The 13,919-nt window shown below is 35.1% G+C and overlaps 1 protein-coding gene across 1 annotated transcript; it reads right to left on the bottom strand.

Moving 5' to 3' along the window:
- Window positions 1–3,247: 3,247 nt before the first annotated feature.
- On the bottom strand, window positions 3,248–6,500 carry LOC103607752 (olfactory receptor 2A2-like). The gene is made up of 2 exons (XM_008592217.1): window positions 5,796–6,500; window positions 3,248–3,475 (listed from the first exon to the last, which is right to left on the bottom strand). Exons 1-2 carry the CDS (start codon window positions 6,498–6,500, stop codon window positions 3,248–3,250), a joined length of 933 nt encoding a protein of 310 aa, XP_008590439.1.
- Window positions 6,501–13,919: the final 7,419 nt, after the last annotated feature.

Below are 13,919 nucleotides of genomic sequence, written 5' to 3'. Positions count from 1 at the left end.
TTTTTCCTGTGATTCCATATGCATTTTAGGATTTTTCTTTTATTTCTGTGAAGAATGTTATTGATATTTTGATAGGGTTACATTAAATCTGTAGTGTTTTTGGTAGTGTGGCTATTTTAACAATATTAATTCTTTCAATCCATAAACATGGCATATCTTTTCATTTATTTGTGTCCTCTGTTTGTTCATCTATATTTTATGGTTTTTAGTGTAAAGATGTTTCACCTCAGTGGTTAACTTTGTTCGTAGGTATTTTATTTTTTGTTTTTGTTACTAATGTAATTGGGATTGCTTTCTTGATTTTTTAAAATATAGTTTGCTATTAGCATATAGAAAGACGATTGATTTCTGTATGCTGATTTTGTATCTGCAACTTTATTAAATATGTTTATTAGTTGCAGTTTTAGGATTTTCTTCATATAAAGTCATGTCTGCAAACAGGGCAAATTCGACTTTGTCCTTTCCAATTTGGATGACTTTTATTTCTTTATCTTGCCTAATTGCTATGGCTAGGACTTTCAGCACTATGTTGTATGGGACTGGTACAAGCGGGCATTTTTCTCTTGTTCCTAATCTTAGAGGAAAATCTTTGGCTTTATATCTTCTATATGTTAGCTGTGAGTTTGTCATATATGGCCTTTATTGCATTGAGGTATGTTCCTTCTATACCTAATTTGTTAAAAGTTTTTATCATGAAGAAATGTGTTCTCAAATGCTTTTTCTGTGTCTATTGAAATGATCCTATAGTTTTTCTCTTTCTTTTTGCTAATGTTGTGTATCACATTTATTCATTTGTGTATGTTGAGCCATGTTGGCATTCCTGGCATTAATTCCACTTGATCATAATGAGCGATCTTTTTGATGTGCTATTAATTTTGGTTTGCTAATATCTTGTTCTGAGTTTTTGCATCTGTGTTCATCAGGGATATTGGCCTATAATTTTCTTTGTGGTGTCCTTGTCTGGTTTTGGAATCAGGATAATGCTGGCCTCATCATCAGTTTGGAAATATTCCCTCTTCTTTAATATTTTGAAACAGTTTGAGGAGAATTAAATCTTTAAATTTTTGGTAGAATTCAGCAGTGGAGTATCATTTTCTGGTTTTCTTTGTTGGAAGACTACTGATGAGTGGTTGCTTCCTTGCTTGTTATCTTCCTTTTCATATTTTCTAATTCTTCATAACTTATCTTTTTAGGTCGTATGTGTCCAGGAATTTATCCGTTTTCTATGTTCTTAAATTTGTTGGTGTATATTTGTTCATAATAGCCTCTTATGGTCCTTTGTATTTCAGTGATATTGGTTGCAATGTCTTCTTTTTCATCTCTGATTTTATTTTATTTATCTGAGTGTTTCTCATTTTTTGTTATTCTAGACAAAAGTTTGTTGATTTTGTTATCTTTTCAAAAAACAACTCTTGATTTTGCTGATTGTTTTTATTATTTTTTTTGTTTCTATTTTCCTTATTTCTGCTCTGAGCTTAATTATTTCTTTCACTCTACCACGTTTGGTTTTAGTTTGTTTTTGTTTATCCAGTTCTTGGAAGTACATTGTTAGGTTGTTAATTAATAGTAATTATATGATAATAATGATTTTTTGGTGTAGTTACTTATAGCGGTGAACTTCTCTCTTAGAATGGCTTTTCTGAGTCCCATATATTTTACTATGTTATTTTCCATTGCCAATTGTCTCAAGAAACTTTCGAATTTCACTTTTACCCTATTCATTATATTTTTTCATGCATAAATTCTTTTTTTTCTTACTGATTATGAATATTCATGAGATACAAAGCTGATTGTCACCCTCATGACTATGATGTGGGGGCCAGATTCATACTGGCTATTTACCCATAACCACAAATTGCATTTGTACCCCATGTCCCCCAGCCAATTATCTCCAACGTCCCTCCCCCTCCCCCATTGCTCCTCACTCCCCTTTATAGCCCATAGAATGCTCTCTCCCTCTGCAAGGCCAACACACTACTGTGGTCATTCTCTGTCATTATTTGAAAGCACGTTATTGAATTTCCATGTATTTTTAAGGTTTCTGGAGTTTTTCTTCTTATTGATTTCTAGTTTTATACTACCATTGTCCAAAAAGTTACTTGATATTATTTCTGTCTTCTTAAGTTTGTCATGACTTGTTGGGTGGTCTAACATATGATCTATTCTGGATTCTGTTCCATGCACCATTGAGAAGACCATGTATTCTGTAGTGTTTGTATGGAATGTTCTGTAAATGTCTGTTAGGTTTATTTGGTCTGTGGTGTAGTCTAGGTCCTATGGTTCTTTGGTGATTATTGCCTAGAAGATCGGACCACTGTGCACAGTAGGGTGTTACCATTTTCTACTAATACTGTATGGCACTGTATCTCTCCCTTTAGATCTAATAATATCTGCTTTATATATTTTGATACTCCAGTGTTGGGTGTATATATGTTTAAGATTGTTATTTTCTCTTGTTGAACTGACCCCTTTATCATAATATAATAACCTTCTTTGACTCTTTTTGCACTATTTGACTTGGGATATATTTTACCTGACATAAGTATGGCTACTCTTGCTTACTTTTGGTTTTCATTTGCATGGAATATCTTTTTCCATCTCACTTTCAGTCTATGTTTTTTTTTAACAGTGAGATAAATCTCTTGTAGGAAGCATATGGTTGGGTCTTGGTTTTTTCTTTGTTTGTTTGTTTTGTTTTGTTTTGTTTTTCCTGTCTATTCAGCCACTCTGTATCTTTTAATTAAAANGTGTGTTCTTTCTCCCTTTTTTTGTTGGTCAATGTAGCTAATGCTGTCAATTTTGTTAATCTTTCCAAAGAACCAATTTTTGCTTTCATTGATTTTATTTATTGTTTTTCTACTCTCTTTCAATTATATTGAATCTAACCTATATTATTTCATTCTATCTGCTTGCTTTGGGTTTAGATTGCTTTTCTTTCAAACTGCGTATTTTGCAATAAAATGCCAAAAACCTGATACAAGTATAGGGGAATATAGCTTTTCTATGGCAAAAGGAAGTGACCCTTAACTTTGGTATTTAATCCAGAGACTGAGTTCTAACTCCACAAACTGTTTTCAGTGGGGAGGGGTAAAGAAGATACCAGAAATTATAGCAATATATAATTTTTTTTACTGTAATTTTGCCAGATTTTCACAGTGCTTGTAATTGGAAAATTTTTCTGATATTTGAGTCACGAACCACATATTTTTGAAAGAAATCCCTACCCAACCAACATTCCACTCATGCCTCACATGGACGTCATCTTCTGCAATGTTCTGTGGAAGGCGTCCTTCACCTGAGCATTCCTCAGGCTGTAGATGAGGGGGTTCAGCATTGGGTTAAATAGACTGTGAAATAGGGACAACATTTTCTCTAGCTCCCCTCGTTGATTAGAGTCTGGGACCACATAAACCACCATGGCTATGCCAAAGAAGAGCCCAACCACACAGAGGTGGGAGGAACAGGTGGAGAAGGCCTTTATGCGCCCTTCTTTTGACTGGATCTTTAGGATGACCCAGATGATCTNACTGCAATTTCTTTCCTTGTGATTAGATTAGCCCCATTACTATGGGGCTCCTATAAAGAGCCCGCTAGATGTAATAGACTATTTTAAGGTGATAATCATAACTTTGATTGCATAAAAGTACTCTAGACATTTCACCTTTCCACAATTTGTAATTTGTTGCCTGAATATATAACTTCATTTTTTTTTTCTTAGCCATGACTTGCAGCTGTTAAAGTTTTTTGACATTTTTGAGTTTAAACCTGCATACTAGAGGGCTAAAAGATTTAAATAGCACCATTACATCCCTGAAGTATTCTGAATATGATTATAAATTTACCTATACCTCTGAGTTTTATACTTCCATGTGTTTTCATGATAGCAATCATAATCCTTTTATTTTCAGTTGTAACTCTCCCTTAAGCATTTTTTGTGAGGACAGTTTATTGTGTTGAATTTCCTGTTTTTGCTTATCTTGGAAAGTCCTTATTTCTCTTTCCTGTTGCTGCTGAAACATATTACCACAAACATAGTGGCTTATAACAACTCAAATTTATTATCTTATAATTCTGTAGGTCCAAAGTCTAAATCTGTATGTAAGGTTCTGTTCTTTTTGGATTCTGAAGGAATTGGAAGGGAATCTACTTCCCTGCTCTATACAGCTCCCAGAGGCTGCCTGCATCCTGTGGATTATGGTCAATTTCCTCCATCTTCAAAAGCAGTGTATAGAACATTGTCTCTATTCTCCTGCCTCCATCTTATACACAAAATAAAAGAAAATGAAAGCAAAACCAAAAAGAAACTCCTTGTGATATATCAGGCCTAGACAGATAATTCATGTTAATATTACCATCTAGATCTTTAACCTAATCATACCTTTGAATTCCTTTTGGCATTTAAAGTAACATATACTGAAATTCCAGGATTGGGATCTGGACATCTTTGGGAGACATTATTCTGTCTACCAGAGATCATTCTCTGCCCCACCAAATACTGATGTCTATATACCATGCAAATTTCATTATCTCATTCCTGTTCTTCTCAAGCCTCAACTCATTACATCACCAACTGAAACATAAAGTCTCACTCAAATATCAACTATTTAAAAGTCTCCAATATCATCATTTAATTCATGTATAGGTTAGATTCTGAGTGTCATCCATCCTAGGGCAAAATTCTGTTACATCTGTCAACCTGTGAATCAAGAAAACGAGTTATCTATTCCCAAGGGTACCAGTAACAAACATTCTCATTCATGAAAAGAGAAAATGAAAGAGAAAGAAATGTATCATCCCAAGAACTGTTCAAATCCAGCAGTGTATATTCTACTGAGTTTCAGGATCTGGTAATAACCCTCTGTTTCTCTAGCCTCTAATTCCAACTTCCTTTTCATGAAGGGTAGCAGGTGTTTGCAGCTTTGTAGTATTATCAGGCTGTTTCCTGCCAGTAGATCTAGGAAGTCTGATAGTTTCCTTTCATTTTGTCCTTTCTCTATCCCTGTGAGCCCAATCTGGCAGTGTTTCTACTGATGTATTTTCAAAAATCGTATGGTTGTCTCAAATATGTACCTTTTATATTCCCCTTTAGACAAGTGGTTCCTCTATTGATCTATCCTGGCTACCTTCCTAGTATTGGCTTTGGCAGAGAATGGTAAAGAAATCTGTGAGTAAATGACTAATTTCTTGAGAACCCTCTGTGTAATTGAACAGTCTAATGTTGATTCTTTTGAAACACTAGAAAAAAAAGTTTAGCAAAATCCTTGGCTTTCTATCTAGTGTATGCATCCTGGCAATTAATCTCTAAATTTTGGCATCTTCTGCAGTCTAGATAGATGGAAATTATACCAAATCATTAATTTCTGTTTCTTCTTTGCTTAAATATTTTTTTGTCCCTCAGCCTATCTCATTTCTCTCACATTTTACTGTAAAAAACAAGCAGAAATTGGAGCCATCTCAACAGTTTGCTTGGAAATCTACACAACTAAATATTCAAGATCATTGTTTATAAAGTCTGCTTTCTACATACAGGGACAATTTAGCTAAGTTTGTGCCACGATGCCATAAAGGTCTCCTTTGCTCTAGGTCTAATCAAATATTGTTTATTTCCTTCTTGGCCCTCACCAGAAGTACTTTTAATCTCTGTATTTCTACCAACAGTCTGTGTATGATTATTTAGATATCCTCAAAGGGAATATAGGTTTCCTCCACCATGCACCATGCTCTTCATAAACCACCATGGCTATGCCAAAGAAGAGCCCAACCACACAGAGGTGGGAGGAACAGGTGGAGAAGGCCTTTATGCGCCCTTCTTTTGACTGGATCTTTAGGATGACCCAGATGATCTGCATGTAAGAGACAAGCATTAAGCAAAGGGGTACGACTAAGACAAACACAGAGGATGCAAACAGGACCACTTGGTTGATCCAGGTGTCAGCACAGGCCAGCTTGAGGACAGACAGAATTTCACAGAAAAGGTGGTTGACATTTTGGGGTCCACAGAAGGGCAACTTTAGAAGGAAAATTGCATTTACCAGGGCCAGGATGAATCCACATGCCCAGGAAGTGACATACAGTACTGTGCACACTCTGCAGCTCATAAGGACAGTGTATTGGAGAGGATGGCAGATGGCCACAAACCTGTCATAGGACATCGCCACCAAGATCATACACTCAGTAGCAGCAAAACCCAAAGACAAGAATGTCTGCATTATGCATGGAACAAAGGAGATGGTCCTTTTCTGGTTCATAAGATTTGCCAGCATTTTGGGGACATTGTTGGAAGTGTAGGAAATGTCAATGATGGCCAGATGTGAGAGAAACAAGTACATGGGAGTATGCAGTCTAAGGTCCAGACAGATCAGTCCCAAGATTGTGCCATTTGCCAACAGGCTGGACATATAGAACAGGGAGAAGATCCAGAAGAGGAGCACCTCCACGTCTGCACTGAGCTGGAATCCCACCAGGATGAATTCTGTGACCCATGACTGGTTGCCTCCCATTCCTTAATGACAGTCTGTGAAGGCCTGAAGTGTGATGAAAAGGTCAGAACTGGAGAATCAATGAAAATTAGTTACTTATCTCAAAATGAACTGGGAGGAAGTTTGTATGCTTGTTCCTATTTAACAACTTCTCCAGCTTCCCAAGATTTGTAACTTTTCTCTTTTGAATACTTTATTATATAATAATTTTTTTTTTTTTAAATTTTTACCAGTAAGGGGATTGCGACCCTCGGCATGGTGTAGTCTGCACCACGCTCAGCCAGTGAGCACACCAGCCATCCCTATATAGGATCCCATCCCGCGGCCTCAGCGCTACCAGCGCCACATTGTCCCAAGTGAGCCATGGGACCAGCCCAAAATACATTTTAACTTACAGGAATGTGTCAAGAATTAGGCAAAGAATTTCTATGTACTTCAATGCAGATCCAGCAAACGCTCATATTTCTTTCATTCATGTCTTATTCTGTTTCTCACTATATACAAGAACCATTTGGGATTAAAGTGTAGACTTGATGCCCGTTTACCCCCCCAATTCCTCATTTTTTCACCAAGAGAAAAGACATTCACTGACCCAAACACAGTATAGTTAATCAACTCAGAAAATTTAATATTGATATGGATCTTTTCCCTAATCTGCAGTATTCTCTTTCCACCACTACCCACCCGGGACCTAATGCAAGATTACTCATTATATTTAATATCATCTATCTTTGGTTTCCTTGCATCTGGAATATTTACTATGTCTTTTGGTACTTTTTCAAACATTGTCTTTTGAGGATTATACAGCAGTTCCTTAGTAGAATATTCCTAAAATTGGGAATATACAATGTTCTTCATGTTTTGACTCAGATTATTTACTTTCTTCAAGAAAACAAATGATCTTCTCAGTACATTGTGTGTGGGTGAATAATGTTAATTTGCATAATTATTGGTTAAGCTAACTTGGATCACTTGATAAAGATTGTGCCTCCCAATTATCTCCATTATGTAATTATTATTTTCCCTAATTAATTTCTGATTCATCCATTAAGCTTATTATACAAATATCTTGTTTCATTATGGAACTAGTCACTAGTTTTAGCATTGATTGATTATCTTGTCTGAGTCAAGTATTAGTAATGATCATTGCAAATACATTCTCCTTACAAACCACTGGTTTTACATTTATTAGTTGGCAATTTTAAAATGAAGAAATACATCCTCCATCCCTCTATCTCTCTATCCATCCATCCATCATCCATCCATCTGTCCATCCATCATCCTTCTTTCTTTCTTTCTATCTATCTATCATCTATCTATCTATCTATCTATCTATCTATCTATCTATCTATTCGTCCATCACTATGGATCCTAAAATTTTTTCCAATGGTTTTGTGTTATCATTGTTTTTATTATTTTATTTTATTTTTAATATTTATTTTACTTCTCAATGTACATTTTAGTTGATTTTCATGTCCCTTTACCCATTCCTCTCCACGTGCTCCACCTTAACTTTTCTTTATATGGACCCTCCAAGCTTGCTTCTCTGTCCTTTTAGCATCTTCTCACCATTTTTGAGCATTTTCGTTTACTTCTGATAGGCTCAGATGTTTCAAGCTCATCTTGTATATTCCTAACTTTAGCCACAAAACAGCTATGTCTACAAAGAAGTCTGTTTACTTTTAATTAAGAGTCATATTTATAAACCAATATCTTTTTGAACTTTTAATAATTTATATTTTTATTATTAATATTTATATTTCATCAAGATTTTGTCAAAAGAATATCATGAACTTCTGGTATCTTCATTTAAAAGTATGAATGTATAACTTGGGAAAATATAAAAATTGTTACAAAGGGACAATATATTCTCAAGATTACTTCTGAAAACTGAATATAACTTAACTGGCTTTCTTTAGGAAATCAATCTCTTTCAATAAATTATTAGTATCAAAGAAATTGGTCCTGATGTTATATATTATTTTATTTTTATTTAAAAATGTCTTTTTAATTCTAACACCTTATTAATTATCTGTTTTATACTATTTTCTTGCTTTATTTCTTACTTAGAAAATCACACTCTTGAACATTTTAGATTTAGAGATTAACATTTCAAGAGTGTGGTTCATTGTGTTAATACGGTGGTTCCTAACTTGTATGAGATCATGACATCTCGTTTTAAAAGCTTCTTAGAAAAGCATTATGAAACTCTGATTAGAAAACTAATGAGAAAACATTCAATAGCAATCATTGTTAGTAATATAAGTGCTCACACATTTTTATTCTAAATCTATTTTCATATATATAAAATAAATTAAAAATAATATGAACAGTATTGATTGTTTTAATCTTTCTGTCATTTAGAAATATATCATGAACAAGTTTCCATATCAAAATATTTCTTTGCAACATACTTTCAACAGCTGCTTATTATTTCCTTAAATACAAATATTATAATCTATTTAATTTGTTATCACATCATTAGCTTGTGTGCAATAGAAGGGTACATCCAAAAGTTCCTGGAAAAATAGAATTAAAGGACAATACAAATCTTTCCATGAACTTTTTAAGGTACCCTCATGTAATTCTTCAGCAATTAAATTATATACATATACACAAACACATACAAACACACACATATTTGTTGTTGTCATTGTTTGTTTGTTTTGTTGCTACATGAAATCCTAACAGTAAATACTGAGACTTAGAAATGCCATGTCAAATTAATCAAAAAACGTAACTATATGTTTATGTATAGGTATCTCATTATCTCTACTTATCTGAGAATCAAACAAGCAAGAAACCCAGATATATTAAGGTTTATCCTATAAGAATCAGACAATGGGAAGGGGTGTCTAAATTACCAGTCATGATTCTGCAATCCTAGGTTTACCTTTCCCACATGGTTGTTCCACTTCTGTCTCTGCTACTTTTACGTGAGGTGCCAGAGGAGCATTGATCTGCTTTTAATGCTTTGGTGAAATCCTGTCCAAATCAACTTCCATTGGTCTCTTCTTAACTCAGCTTAATACTGCATACAAAAAAAAAAAAAAAAAAAAAAAAATACATTAAATGGAAATTAATACTCTACAAAGTTCAAGCATAACCTGAGTTTTAATGTGTGTAGTTACTTTGTTACAATTTGATTATTTCAAAATTTAAAATAATTAAAAACTATTTGTAAGGAACATGTTTAAATAAGCATAATGATATGAACTGTACTACATCTGTAAATAAAATGACCATAATTAAATGGACTGATACCTGTAGTAAATTGGATGGTGACCTCCAAAAAAGATATGTCCTCGTTCTAATCCTCCACACCTGTAAATGGTGGCTTATCTGGAAAGAGGGCGTTTGCAGATATGATTCATTAAAAAATCTTGAAATGAGATAATCTTCAATTATGTGGGTGAGCTCTAATTATAATAAAAAGTGTCCTTATGACATAGTGAGAAGATTTGTAATAAACTGGAGAAAGTACACAGAGGCAAATAGAGGTAAAGGTGGGGCAGAGAGATATGAACAGAAACCGAGGAATGCTGACACTCATGAGAATTTGGAAGAGGCAAGGAACATGTTCTCCCCTAGAGTCCCCAAAGGAAGCATGATCCTGCTAAATTTCAGACTTTTAATTGGTGTTAATAAGAAGACATACTATGATTAATAGCTCTGCAGAAACTACTTCATATGAAGGTAAAATAACCCAAGAAGTAGGCTTGAAGATACATGTGTCACATTATGAACTTTACATACTATGAGCCTATGTGAGGGATGAGTTACACGGGCAGTGTATCTCTGAGAACAATGGCTCAGTAAAATAAAGACAAAAATCATAGGTTCTTTAACTTCTATAAATATATTACATTTGGGGAGATTTCTATATAAATATGCATTTAATTATTTTTGGTACAATTAAAGAATATTTCTACAGTATGCCAAATAGGGGCTAATAACAGCTTATTGTAAAATTTTATTTAGACACAGTTGGACACAATAAGCAGTGTCTGAAACACATTTAATTTTTGAATATAAAGGATAACAATATTGTTGAAGATAATTCAGTCTATCAATACCTAGTAGACACATTTGCTTCTTGGCTTTTAGTCTGGTTATTCTTGTGTCTAGATTAATAAATCTTTTGACCTTTGTTATCATTTCCATTTTACTTTTAAAAAAATACAACATAAAAAATCAAATCAAAGGTAGATTAAATCCTTCAGCAGCTATCACACTTGAATAGAGAAGAAAATCACAGTAGTGATGCCTAGAATTTTACATTTTTCATAGAGGAAATAAGATAGCAGCTCAGAAACAAAAGGTTTTTAAGATAAGTTTGTGCAATTTCCCACCCAGATATTTCTGCAACCCACAATGTTTCTCCAGATAGGGAGCTTTATTCCATTTCTCCAGCTCATACCAGCAGTTTTGGCTGCTGAGTTGTTCTGTTCAATTTTGGGATAGGAAATAATATTTATATAAAATATGGTAATTTCGAGTCTGATAATTATTATGATGGGTGATAACCTGGTATAGCTCCTGTGTGTGTGTGTGTGTGTGTGTGTAACTTACCTTTTATAGTATTTCAGCAAGTAAAAGATTTACTGCAACTGTTGCTAAGATTTTCTTTTCCATTGAGAAGATGTTTTCCTGGCCACCAATTTCGTCATTTAGGGTAGGTGATATATTAAAGTCCTTTCATTAATTTGGCTCTTTCAGAGCGTTATAGAGACAACACCTGGATATAAAGCTGCTCATTCTCTGAGCCCTTTCTCATTGAGATTATTGTGTCAGCTCTGGGCACCACCACTGAGTCCCTTGGCAGGTGATGGTGAGAAAGAAGCTGAGGGAGAGTCCTGGGAGCTTCTGTCCATGGTACAGCAGGAAGAAGTTCCCTGGTGGTGAGAGAAACATGGGTGTCTATCCCAACCACATGCAATGCACACTTGGAGTCAGGAGGAAAGATCACCCAGCAATGTCGTTCCTCTGGGATCGCCATGGTGATTTATGCTGTCATCCTGTCCTACTTCAACTATCTGTACTGAAAACCACCTTTCAGCACAAATGAATCTGTTCTAGACAAGGAAATGTTAGCCCTGGATTTTCCCTCAAGAAAACACTTTGACCTAGAATAAACCCTACAGAGATGAGAAACATACCTCTTTATTGGGCCTGGAATTCTACTCCATCTGGTAACCTTCATAAAATTTATCCCAAGTTTGGGAGGATTCACTGGACTTGATGAAATGCCTTCAAATAACCCCAGGAACGTAGCTTTTATTTTAGAATCAGATGAATAAAATCATTCTTGATTGTTTACTGAGAGTTGAAATTCCCGGAAGGATCATAAGATGTCACACCTACTAATTGTCTCCCGAATGTGTGGGTGGAGGGTGGCGGGGATCTCTGAATCTTCTCTCTGGAGGAGAGCAAAGACTATGTCTGATTGTGTCTTTGGAGGGAAAACTGTGGGGAATGGGCAGGACAGATATTGGCGTCACACTGTTTCTGCACAAATTTTCAAATACCCCAAGGGTCATTAACTTGAGGCAGATATCACACAAAATTTACAGTATCGAAAGTTAAAATTATTATGGTTGTATAAATTCATGCTTCTCTACAGTCTGCATGAAGGTATATGAGAGGCTGTGACTTTTAGATTGTTGAGAAGTGATTCCCAAGGAACGTGTTATGGCAACACTGAGAGAGAATAGGTCCATGAGCCAAGGCGTCACTCTGTCTGCAGGGCACATGATGGATATAAAGGAGGAAGGACTAATGTAGCCAAGAGCAACAATTATTGAACACTATGATGTTCCAGAAAATGTTTCAGATACTTTATATTAACTATATATTTTAATCTAATCATTAGTCACATTTTACAAATATGAAGACTGAAGTTTAAGTACACTAGTAACAACTCTGTAAGTGTGGTTCATGAACATCTGATAATTGTTGAGAAGCTTTCAAAGAGTCTGTGGGATCCAAGCTATTTTCACTATAATATTTAGACAATTTTTCTCTTTTTTCACCCTCATTCACTCAAGAGTGCATATTGAATTTTTCTACAGGCTACTTGATATGTGATATTGTAACATTAGGATGCAAAAGAACATAAAAAATGCAATTGTCTTCCATTAAGCCAAACACTTAAAAAATTGCAAAAATGTAAAACATAGCTACTTTTATTGCTATTTTTATAAAAGTTATTTTTTCATAAATAACTTATTCATATGAATCCATAATAGAAGCCCTTTTAAATGAATTAAAAATAAATACCAAAGAAATTCCCAGTTTGAATTTCCATTGTCATAAATGTCAACCAATATGAGGTTTTTGGAAAAACTGAATTAAAAGATAATATGAATCTTTCCATGAACTCTTTGAAGTACCTTAGTATATCTACATCAACAAAATACCATTAGGTCCTCACTAATTTTTAACAGTTTAAACTCACTAATTTTTAACAGTTTTTGTAAAGTACCTTAGTATATCTACATCAACAAAATACCATTAGGTCCTCACTAATTTTTAATAGTTCAAAAGTGTCTTGAGAACAAAAAGTTAGAGAATAATTGCATTATAGATGCATCACCAATCTAACAAGAGCCAGAGCTGGGAACGAATGTTCTTTATTTAATGCTAAAAGTGTACTAGTTTTCAATTGCTGCTGCAACAAATTAACAAAAACTTAACAACTTAAAACAACATATCTATTATCTCACAGTTCATGAGTCCTGGTATGGGTCAGCTGGATTCCCTGCACAAATCTCACAGGCTAAATCAAGGTTTTGGCTGGGTCTGCAATCCTCATCTGAGGCTTGAGATTTTCTTCAAAGTTCAAAGTTTGTCGGAAGAATTAGATTCCTTGTGACTGTAGGACTGAAGTCTCTGTACATTTTGATGTTGTTGTTTTTGGCTGTGATCTGGGATTGCCCTCAGCTCCTTTCTGCCACTGTCTGGTTCTTAACACAGTCCCCTCCCTGTTCAAATCAGCAATGGTTTGTTGAGTCCCTCACTTCAAAACTCTCTGACTTACCCCTCTGCTACTAGACGAAGAAAACTCCCAGCTCTTTGAAGGCTCACCTGATTATTACCAAGATAACCTTCACATTTTCAGATCAATTGATTTGCAAAATCCCTTCACAGAAGTGTCTATATTACTGTTTGTTTGAATAACAAAAATCTTAGGGGGCCATCTATAGAAATCTGCCTATTTCATAAATCTTCTTTTGTTTTGTTTTAAGAAGGGCGGCGGTCAGCCCAGACAACAAAGGCCAGGAAAGCCAGCAAAGGACTGTGCAGAGGCGGAGTGAAGCGCGCCAGACCGACCCAACTCTGCGACCTCTGTGAGTCACCCCCAGCCCAGCCCGACTTGTGGGGCGAAGCCCGACTGCTCCCCGCCCGCCGGGCCCCCGCCCACCACACCAGGCTAGGCGC

Source organism: Galeopterus variegatus, unplaced genomic scaffold (genome assembly GCF_000696425.1).
Source record: "Galeopterus variegatus unplaced genomic scaffold, G_variegatus-3.0.2 Scaffold7689, whole genome shotgun sequence".
Taxonomy (NCBI): Eukaryota; Metazoa; Chordata; class Mammalia; order Dermoptera; family Cynocephalidae; genus Galeopterus; species Galeopterus variegatus.
This window is presented reverse-complemented; position numbering and strand designations above follow the sequence as displayed.

What these genes read in the sequence shown, in the direction of transcription:
- LOC103607752 (XM_008592217.1), bottom strand. Translation starts at nt 6,500, where the DNA reads ATGGGAGGCAACCAGTCATGGGTCACAGAATTCATCCTGGTGGGATTC. An exon ending in CAAAAGAAGGGCGCATAAAG is followed by an intron (nt 3,476 to 5,795) that starts GCCTTCTCCACC and finishes GGGCGCATAAAG; the next exon opens with GCCTTCTCCACCTGTTCCTC.